We start from the raw sequence: 11120 nt of genomic DNA on the forward strand, positions 1-11120 counted from the left end.
GGCAAGTTGACTCCAAAGTCCTTCTGCAGTATCCTCCCCCAGTGCACCCTCTAAATTACATCCTCTTTCCAGAGGGCTGTGTAGGGCCTTCACAGTGGAAATTCCACTTCTTCAGTGGAAATGAGAATCAGCCACAAAATTAATTGCCTGTGAAAACCATCCAGACAAAATAAAGTACTAATCCAAAACTAAAACAAATTGCAGAACCCCCTTCCTCCCTCCCCCCTTAACTTGCCATCCTTCAACAGTTACAGGCAAAGAATAAGCAGAAAATTTCAAAAATGCGTTCCAAGACAGCCAGGCAAAGCCTGTCCCACCATGGTGAAGAGAGAGTATGAAGGTGCCTTGCCTGGTTCTCCACTCTCTGGATAACTTGTTCCTTTCCTCTTGCATCCCATGGAAGGAAAGTTTTCCCTGTGGAAACCATACCAGGCCTAGTCAACGCTTGGAGGTTCCTAGTCTGGCTGGATGGGGGCTTTGGGGTGGCTGAGCTTCGTGTGGGTCCCAGTAATGGTGCTATCCTCTCCCCACTGTGACCTGCTTGTGTGCCTCTCCTGTCCTTCAAATTCTGCCTTGTAGACTAAGAGCTTTTTGACCCAAAGATTGCCACATAGTTTCACAGAGTCAAGTGCAATTTGAGCTGGAGCCCAATGTCCTCTCAGTGCTTTCCTTCCAAGCATCCTCTCCTTGAAAGTTTGCAGAACTGAGGCCCCAGGAGGATCGAAACCCCCAAAACCGAGATTGCTCAGGAAACCTGCCCCTCTTGTCTATATGCGTTATGATGAAGCCTTTAATTATATGGTCACATAACTCTTTTTTCTGTTTTCCCACAGGATGAATATACAACCCCTTTTTTTCCTCCCAGCGCCTTTCAGAGCTGTTTGCTGACAGATGAGGAATGCAGAAAACTCAGGACTTAATCCAAATTCTGTTTTAATGGCTATAGGATTTTCTGCCCTTCAGGCTCCTGGATGAGCTCTGTCTCCCTTGGTTCGGACCTGCTCTCTGAGCCTTGGCGACTCGCCACCCAGGCTAGGCTCGCATGGCTTTCTCCCCAGCTCCCATGTCTTTTCAATGATGCAAGAGTTAGCCAGACTTTTTGGTGTCTTATTTGGGAACTCTAGTAATCATAAATGATGTCTACTGAATGCTTTCCTGTCAGCTCTGTACAAGTAAAAGCCTAGTCCTTCCCTTCTTTCTCTTCACACCTGGCAGAAAGACAAAAACAAATGTCTGGAGTTTCATTACCTTTTTGACCCCCTAACTGCTTCACAGGTTCAGTCCTCAGTCTTCAGGATTTAATGGTCCTGGTGGGTCCAATTGCATCCTCAGTATGGCAGTCTCTACTTTATGTGGTTTTGTATTGTAATTTCCAGTGTTTCCTTTCCACAGGAAGTTGGGAGAAGTAGCTCTTGGCACGGGAAGAACTGGTGCCGGTCCTGGTTAGCCCCTGGGACCTTGGCTCAGGGCTTTCTTTTCCGTATCCATAGGATATTGCCCTATTTCACTACATGAAGAAGGGCTTAAATCAGTGATGATTATAATGGGCTTTGAGCTCATTGGTTGGAAGATGGTATGCCACATATCTTTTTTTTGTGGCAGTAAGATCTATTGTACCATTCATTAAAGCCATTTCAGCTCTGATGAGTGTAAATGAATATAAATGGCACAGGGAGAGTCAAGGGGAGGAAGAGCTAGTCAGCACATCAGAGATGCTCTCAACACCTCAACAATTAGGTAATTAGTCTTCTGGGGACTCATCTTGGACACCAGACTCAGCCTCCGCCTTATACCTCTGCTGATCTAACATGCAGCTTTTTTGGTTTCCTCAAAACAGCCCCACAGCAGTGGATGAACATTCACATCCCAGTGGGATGCAGTCATTGCATATCCAGCTGGGCACACACAGTGGCTGGCACATGAACCAGCCAGGGCAGAGTGGTTGTTTTTTAATGGACACACTGTCAATGTGGGGCTCCACCTTCAGGAAAGGAGAGGAAGGGGCAAAAAAGCGGCCTACGTGTGTGGTTATGTAAACGTAAAGTAATGGAAGCAGGGAATCATTTCTGGAGCACATGTGGCTAGGCACTGAGCTTGCGCCTGTGTTTCCAGAAGCCTGAGCCAGCCTGCTGCTAAGTTAACAGTTTTTATAGTTAATAAAGGAATTGTTTCCCTTACCTCTCTGAGACGGGAGAGTGGAAGCTCGCTCAAGGCACTGGGTCAGGCTCTGCAGCTGACGCCTGCAATGCCCTGCTCTGTGCCGACTGAGCTCCGTCTATTTCCTACTGGCGCAGTTCTGTGATGCCCTTCAGCCAGCTATTCCCTGCCTCCCGTTGGCATGAGCGTTGTCAAGTGTCGAAGTGGTGCTATGGAAGTCTTGACTTATTACCATATCCATATCACCATTATCACAACATCTCCTTCCCCTGCACAGTGTTTCAGGCTGCGGTTCAGGGTCTTCAGATGTCCACAGCCTTGTGTTTTTTGCAGAAAGGGGTTAGGCTATTTCACTGGGAACTGGGGCCAAAAGGTGGAGACCCACAACAACATCCCATAACAGCCGTAGGTTTCTGCACAGTCCCTCCGTGAATATGGAGAATTTCCATCTTCCTGCTGCATGAGTACATATGAGGTGTCCATAAATCATCTCAGATTTTCTTTATGCTCTGTACAGTCTGTTAATTCTGCTACGATGGAAAACAACATAGTGAGTGAGAGAAACTGGTGTGCTGAGCTTTCCTATACCAAGATGAAGGAAATGCATGGAAGAAATGTGATGTTTTCCTTCATTTCAATGTTTTTTTCCTGTCAAAAGAAGCTAGTACTTTAACTGTTGGGTCTACCAGAGGAGAAATAGTGACTTGAGTGCTTCATTATACATCAGGAAATACAGAAATTTGTTAAGGAATTTTGGTGGGGGACTAGTATTGCTTCTGAAAGAGTTGCGAATATAATGGGTAGGGAATTCAAACTTTGTGTTTCCTGCTCCATCATCTTCCCCAGTGCTTGATTAGTGTTTGGGGTTCAGCCTGAACTCTCTCGCAAAACACAACCCTGCTATAATTGGTAAATTCTGCTAATTATTAGGATGAGATGAATAGGAGGCCTCTGTGAGTTGGTTGGTTCCTGTCCATTCATCACCTGTAGATCACCCCAGGCTCACTTGAGACTTGCTCCAGCCCTACCAAGCGGTGCAGGAGCCTCTGTGCAGCCCGAACCCCAGTTCCTGGGTCTGCAATAATAACAAAAGAATCCAAAGCAAGAGCGTGAGCCATACACCTTTGCGCTGCAACTGGGCAGCTGGACAGCCTCACTCAAAATTGGCCAAGGTCTCTCCCTCCTGGGGAGCTTGCCTCATATATATGTGTATATATATATATTTTTTTCTTCAATGGTCCAAACAGGCTGTCAGAGCTGTAGGCGGTGAGTCCACACCCCATACCTAGCCATGGCAGCTCTCACACACAGCCATGGTGAAGGGTGTCCAACAGAGGAGAGCTGCCCATCTGCCCCAGAGGCCAACAGAGAAGATCCAGCGACTTCTTCTGACAAAGCTAATGAAGCTTAATGGCTATCAAGGCAGGGTCATTAAAGATGGGTCTTAATGAGCCTTGTTTTAAAGTGGGCTCCCCTTCTTTCCCCCAAGGGCATGGGTGGAAGTGCTGTGCAAGGGGGCTGGAGCCAGCAGGTGCACGGTATGGACAGGGGCAAGGGAGGCTCTGCTCTGGCATCAGCAGGTGCAAAGACCTGCATGAGCAGTCCCGTTCATTTTTTAGCCAGCAACAGTGGTAAGATTAACAGTGGTGCAAAGCGGGATACCGGAACCAGAGGACTTTTTCCAGCAACACATGCCACAAGGCTGAGATGCCACCAGCAAATGTTCAAAGCAGGGCTTGGTTGGCAGTAGTTCTCCCCAGTGCTCCTGTCAGAGGTTGTCTCGCTTCCCAAGCAGCCAACTACCTCCACTGGGTGTTGCTCTGAAACACCTGAGCTCAGGCTCACGTTTCCTGGAAATCCATAACAATCTCTGGGATGAACCTTTCCCTCCCTCTTCCACAGGTCTCCACAGGGGAAGAGGCAGCCCTTAGGCTTTGGATATCAACGTCGAATATATTAATTACTGCTGGATGTCTCTGTCTCATGTGCCTTCTGTCAGCAAATGCCTGTATTGCTAGCGCTGTATCGCTAGGGTTGTTCCTAGCAGGGTTGCTGATAACTCTGGGTCTGAAAGCAGGCAGAATAATCTAAATCACACCCTTGCATTCGGTAAATTCAAATATTTTCAAATTCAAGAGTCACTGGCAACGGCTGGTGCACGGGAAGGAGCAGGGACAGGCAGGCGGTGCCATCCCCCACCTGAATAACACCTGAAATACAGAGCGCTTCCAACAGCACCAGCAGTTCTGCAGGTCTTTGGCATGGGATGGGGGCAGCACTTGCATTTTGCTTGACAGCCTCAGCAACAAGGAGGTTTAACAGTGCCTGCAAATAATTAAGTGCAGATGTCTTAAAACAAGTTATCCTGGCCCAACTTAAGCATTGTGCTTGCTCTGTATAAAGCATAAATTGCTTTTTCTCTAACTGATCCTTTTCCACTCTTCTTTTTATTAAGAACTGTTAGATTACTGGTAAGGATGGATGAAACAGCATACAGGAGAAGGGAGCCAGCTGAAACCATCATCTGGTGAACCAAGACTCAGCCTGAGAAATATCTCTTTTTGTGGTTTCAAAAACTAGATTCTCTTGTTTTTCTTTTTCTTTCTTTTCTTTTCTTTTCTTTTCTTTTCTTTTCTTTTCTTTTCTTTTCTTTTCTTTTCTTTTCTTTTCTTTTCTTTTCTTTTCTTTTCTCTTCTCTTCTCTTCTCTTCTCTTCTCTTCTCTTCTCCTCTTCTCTTCTTTTCTTTTCTTTTCTTTTTCTTTTCTTTTTCTTTTTCTTCTTTTTCTTTTTCTTTTTCTTTTTCTTTTTCTTTTTTGCATTCACTGCGGTGTACTTCACCTCTTGGTTTCAGCTGGAAGCATGATCAATCTATACAAATATCAAGTGCAGAAATACCGCGAGCAGCAGGTGTCTGAACCGTAGCAGGAAAGCCTGTCACTGTGATCTTTGCAAGTCTTTTCTCTAAGCCAGAGTGCTTTTGAAAATCAGCTAAGCTTCTGAATGTTTCCCTGCCCCTCACTCACTCACTGATAGAAGCAGCTTTTCATTAAAGGACTAGTGAGATTTCTTAGAAACTTTGTATTTTCTTCTGCGCAAGAGGCGTTCCACGTGCGAAGCGCAACATGACACCCCTGCCCTGAGCTCCTGCGGCTGCTCAGGTCCCCACGTGTCTCCCACAGGTGCACGACCGCCTGGACCGCTACTGCTGCGGATTTCAGCCGGAGCCATCGGAGCCCTGCATGGAGGAAATGCTCCATGACAAATGCCGAAACCCCGCGGAGCTGGCCTTGGTCCACATCCTGGTAAAGCACCCCAGCTGTCATGCCGCCCTTCCTTCCCCCGGCCCCCCGCTGCTGCTGGGGCAGCAAGCCGGGCAAAATTATCTCCCCTGGGCGAGATCTGAGGGGTTGTACGTGACTGAGGCGCCAGGCAGAGCCGATGTATCTTCAGCATCGCGCTGCAAGGATCACCAGCCCTTTGCCCAAACGATGAGTTTTTTCCTACTGTGAGAGCAAGCAGTGGACTGCTAGTGAGTGTTGTCCCTAGATACTAATAAACCCCATAAAATGGGAAAGGCAAGAGGAATGACACATGGCAGCTGAGTCACAGATGTGCAAAAATGAACACTGCACTATGTGCAATAACCGGACGTGCAGCAAGAGATGAGGCTAGCATGGAGGGTAACATGACCATCAGCTTAAAAGCTAGGTGCTGGTGGCTCCTGCTTTCCTTCAGAGCCGGCAGCACAGGTGACACTGGCTTTGCTGCCACCTCCGCAGGGAGGGCAGCGCAGCACCCCGGCGCTGGGGTTGCATCTAGCTGCTGGCGCCTCTCTCTTGCGAGGCTGTTGCCCGCCCTTCCCACCTGGCAGCCGGCCATGCTGGAGCTGCGCGGGGCGGGAGGCCGGGCGTCGAGGGCTCTGCAGCAGCTGCCAAGCTCCACTGCTCTCTGAAAAATCCTGTCCATCAAAAAAAACCCCAAACCCTTGAAAAACCATCGCTCCCCATGATATGTGAACTTCTCTTTCTCGCCTCCGCTGCCAGGTCCGGAGAAGCGCGCCATCCCGCTTGGTGTTCATCGACAACGCGGGCCGGCCTCAGCACCCGGAGGCCAAGCTCAACTTCAGGTTGCTGCAAGGCATAGAGAGGTGAGGGGACCCATCGTGTCCTGCTCGGTGCTGCTCTGCCTTCCCCTACGTGTGCCCCCAGGCAACCGCTGAGCCTTTGCTCGCATGTCGTTTGCCAATTTTTGCACCCGCCTTTGGCTAGGAGCATTAGCTCTGTGAGGCACCACTTGCACGCGTGGGAGAGCCGTATTTGTGCTCATTTATTTCATCCCCATGCCCTCAGTGGAGCATCCAAGGGAAGCTGAGCCATCTCCCATTCAAGGCAGTGCAGGCAAGTGGGCTCATGACCCCATCGCATGGGTCTTCTTGGTCCTGATTCTGCAAATCAGGGCTGGCACCACAGTGAAAAACAGAGTAAATTGGAGTCATAGTGCTGCAAAACTGGAAAGAGGGAAGAATCAGCCTGTGCGTGTTTGTGTGTCCTGCTCAAACGGATGCAGATATCACACATCAGCATGGCTGATGGCAGTCTCCAAAGCCCCAGATCTTTTTTTGTTTCCTCTCATTGGCAGCTGTGCAAAAATAACAAATAATCAGGCATTTCAGCATTTCTTGCACCATTACCTGGCAGGTATTTGATGTGTTATCAGCCCATTGATTTGGCACTCGTTTGGATTTCTGGTTAAGTTGTCCTGTGCACGCGTCGCAAGTGGAGGTTTATGTGCAAGGGTCCCTGTGGCACGCTCATTAGCTTGGACACAGAACAGCTTTGGATATTACTCCTCACATCCACGCGTCCAAGCAAAATGCCCATTTCCAGCATGATTCCCGCACTGTGCAAAGAAGGAATGAATCCAAGCCCGAACACAGGGAAGGGATGAAGGTGGCCTTCGCTCTGGGCGCTCCGCAGCTGCTCTCCTCCCTGCCTGGCTTTACCTGGGTAACCCTTTTCTTTCTCTCTTTTCTCATTTTCTGTTTCAGCTTCCCAGAGATGGCCGTGGCCATGCTCAAGTCAGGCTGTTTGCAAAACGTGCTCCTGAAGTCCCTGTACGTGGATCGGGAGTTTTGGGAAAGCCAGGGTGGCTCCGAAGGCCTGAGACCTTTGCTTCAAACCCTGGAGAGACGCGGGCAGATCTTACTGCAGTACATCCAGGAGCACAAGCTGACGGTGTTCAGGGAGCCATCGCTTTAAACCACCCTCGCCCAGGAGCACACATTTGCCTTGCAGTGACGGATATACCTCACACCCCTGGTTTTTATGACCTGAAACTGAGTGTGGGTTATTGCTTCTTCGAAAGTTTTTTTCCTCCCCCTTTGGTATGATGTCCTTCTCCAGGACACTCTGGAGAAGAGAACCCAGCAAGTAGGAAAGAGGAGGAGGACACTGCTCCGGAAACAAACCACAAGCAGTTGACAAAAGCATTAACCAACACTTATTAAGCAACAGTGTCTGCATGGATTTTTCAAAGAAGTGGCATTTCAGTAAGATTTTGGGTGCCTTTGTTCCCCTGGCAACTTGGAAACCTGTAGGCTTGAACAGTTCCTTGGAAGCTGGTGGAGAATCTGAGAAAAGACTGAACAAGTGGTGAGAGGCATTGGTCAAAGTTCAGGGAAGTCACTATGAGGTTTTCCATGGCTTGCAGTGGGATTTTTTGCTCATTCCTTCATAGTTTCCAGAACAATGAAAGCAGAGATTTTGGTTTGCCATGGGGAAAAAGAGAGGGTGCTTCCTAAGCGACATAAGCAAGGACCAGTGACGTGGACTGAGCTCTGTCGTCCCCAGCTGAGTAGGTGATGTGCGCTCGGTAATGAATGTAACTCGCTCAGTGCTAGCCAAGGGGCCAGGGTGGATGGTGGGAAGCGCCTGGCAGCGGCTGCTACCATGAAGCCAGCAGCGTGCTCCCCTTCTAGCTCATCGTGCTCACAGATCGAGTGCTTCCTTAGGCCCCGTGAGTGGAAATTCGACAAGCCTGGTCTGCTGCCAAGGTGCATTTTTAATGTGGGATTTGGAAGTTTAAATATCTCCCTCTCTCTTTTTTTTTTAAGCTATGAGAGGATTAAAACACAAACCAAACCCAAGCCCTGCTTCCTGCTAAAAATGCTCCCCACTGCTCTCTTAGGCTTGTCTGCATGAAACTGCTTCTAAGGCTTGCAGAAATATGTTTTAACGGAAATGCAAAAATATTCCAACAAAAGGCAATCAAGTGCAAAATGCTTTCTGAGCTGGCTGACATCTCTGGCAAAACCCAGCCTGTTTTTGTCATCTCTCTACGTTCTGCCCAGCGGCTCAGACAGTAAGAACCGCTGTGACAGGGCACAGCAAAATCCCTCATAAATAGGTCTTCAAATGGCAGGGCTGAAAGAAAATTCATAAGAAAAGTCAACATTTGCATCCCAGGAGCAGCCAACCTCTGGCCTGTGGGCTGCTGGTTTCCACCGGGACCCGTCTCGCCCCTTCTCCGTGGCTCGCGGGCAAGTCGGGCTCTCCCTGCTCACATGTGCCCAGCCACATGCCGTAGCCAGGATGGGCGGATTCGGCCCCCCGCCAGGACAGCTGGGTCCCACTGCATGTTTAACTGAAGACCAGCATTGGCAAAAGTGGTAATATATTTGCACTAGGCTTTTTTTTTAAAAAGGGACCTCAAAAAGCAGCTTTTTGTTTCTCCAAGGCCAAAGTAAGATGCTACGGGCAGAGTCTCCATCCCTGAGCCACTTGGAGTCACTCATTACTTCTGAAGGTCTTGATGAGCCCAGGGTGAAGGTCTGTGCTGCTGCCTGGGCTTTGGAGGCAATGGGCACCCATGCAGCCAGCAAGGCAGAAAAGGCAAGGATTTCCCGCTCCATCCCTCTCAGCAGCATGTCAGGTTTAGAGCCTGCAAGGGGATACTTTAAAACCCATGAGGATAAGCACAAGCAATTACCTTTTCTTTCCCTTTTCCTCTTGCTTAAGAGAAGATTAAATGAAGCTAGAGTGCCATTAATCAACAAGTGCGAACGCTCCCAAAAAGCATCGGTAGTCACTAGCGCGCCCAGAGTGCCGGCAGCACCTTACTGGAGACGCGCCTTTGTCTTGGGAAGGGGAAATCTTTCCTCTGCCACCTTTTCCCACTCAGGAGTTATCACTCCTTTCTGCTGTGCAGTGGGGTGGGGTGGACGACGGCCCGGGAAGCCCTGCTGATGTCCAGCCCAGGGCCTTTCCTCCTGCTGGTGATCGCAGCTCTCGGCAGGGTCTGCAATCGTAGCCTGTAAGCATGTGGGAGAGCAAAATGAATCGTTCTGTGGTCTGTAAAAAGCCATGCCCAGGCACAGGCTTATATGAATAAATGACACTAATAATGCAACATAATTAAATACAGAAAATACACCACGAAAAACTACACGCTAACAGCAGCATTAATTTGGACGTGAAGCATAGGTTGTTGTCTAGCTTTCTCATTAAAATGAGAAATTTCATTAAATGAGTTTTTCATCCTATGTATGTCAAGTCCTCAGCCAGAAGCGAGAGGGAGGTGGGGTCCTGCAGGGCGGACATGGCTATTGACTTCGTTGTGTTGCTGGAACAGCAGCCCTTGCATTGCCTTCAGTTGCATCTGCTTGAACCTAACATTGCACATTGTGCTGAGGATTTCTCTAATTTTTTGCATTTTCTTATTTGTAACATGTGAGTTTGCTGGCTGAACCACACATGTGGGAACATCTGTAGACATTTATGCACTTGAATAAAAATCACTGTTGAATTAACAAGGAGCCATGTATGGATAAATGAGAAAAACAAAAGCCTGATCTTGCTGAGACTGATAGTATACCATATATTCATATTTTCCATGTGCATTTGTCTATGTGCACAGCAGAGCACACGCTCTCTCGGAAACGTGTTCATAACAGTCCAGAGAAACCCTGTGGACAGCTCTGAACGTACCAGCCTCTACCGTGTAGCGTAGGAGACAGTTTGCTCCAGCTATGAACATGTCACATTTCCTATTATAAACTTATTTTATGTTTTTACGACATAGTTACAAAAATTCACTAGGGGCTGAGTGTGACAAAAAAGGTCTCACCTCAGTAGCGATTCTGCTTTAACCGAGTTTCCCCTGCTCCTCTGCAGCAGTGGCCTTTCCCAGGGTAGAGGGTGAAAGCGGAGGGACAAGGCACAACTCCCTGGTTGAACTGCTCCCTGCAGACACGCAGCCTGGAGAGCTGGCGAAGGGCTGCTTTGGCTTCACTGAGGCAGCAGTCTCTAAGAAAGGGAAGAAACTGGCAGCTCCTGGCGGGAGGAGTCCACCACAGAGGCAGACTGTTCCCATGCTCCCGCCAGCTCCTCGCCCTCCTGCGCTGCCCCCCAGTGCAACCAGGCTTTTTAGCTGGCCAGAGCCAGCTGGGGCCATTCCTGCTCTCAATACCACATCGGTCTGGAAGCCCAAATCCTGCTGGCCGGTGAAGCTCTGGAAGCAAGGCAGTTGTGTTTGCTCCAGCCAGGGGTAAGAGAGGTTTCGCGCCTCTGCTGCAGGCCGCCGTGTCGCTGCCGTGCTGGGATGAGGCACCAGCAGGTGCTCAGCAAGCCCCGCCATAGCAGACCCGTGACTGGACGCGGGCAGCAAGGGCCAACTGCCAGCTGAAATGCAAGGGCTAGCAAGTAAATCCACATTTATTGTTAAACTACTGGATATAAGAATAATCTGGCATTTAGAAAGCAATTTATTTATGCTTTTGATACTTGTTTAAATATTTATGCTGAGAAAGAAAAAAATCCACTCCAATATAGGAATATCATTGTAGCAATGGCCTTTAAGATTAATGGAAGTAAATTAACCCGACATTTTATTTACATCCAGCAAAGAAATAGATAAACTCTCCCTGTGATGGATTTTCTTCATTAGTTAGGAGAATGCCTTAGGTA

The 11120-nt window shown here is 48.6% G+C and overlaps 1 protein-coding gene across 2 annotated transcripts in view; it reads left to right on the forward strand.

The window, feature by feature from the left end:
• Positions 1-9967, forward strand: part of GASK1A (golgi associated kinase 1A) — a 33367-nt gene extending 23400 nt beyond the window's left edge. The window contains exons 3-5 of one of the 2 annotated variants that reach the window (XM_064506111.1): positions 5337-5459; positions 6201-6304; positions 7205-9967. In XM_064506111.1, coding sequence (XP_064362181.1) covers positions 5337-5459; positions 6201-6304; positions 7205-7415 — 438 coding nt within the window. In that variant the 3' untranslated portion in view covers positions 7416-9967. Of the gene's footprint in view, positions 1-833; positions 5232-5336; positions 5460-6200; positions 6305-7204 lie in introns of those variants that run through there. The other variant, XM_064506112.1, reaches the window with a different exon arrangement.
• Positions 9968-11120: the final 1153 nt, after the last annotated feature.

Source organism: Dromaius novaehollandiae, chromosome 2 (genome assembly GCF_036370855.1).
Source record: "Dromaius novaehollandiae isolate bDroNov1 chromosome 2, bDroNov1.hap1, whole genome shotgun sequence".
NCBI classification, from domain to species: domain Eukaryota; kingdom Metazoa; phylum Chordata; class Aves; order Casuariiformes; family Dromaiidae; genus Dromaius; species Dromaius novaehollandiae.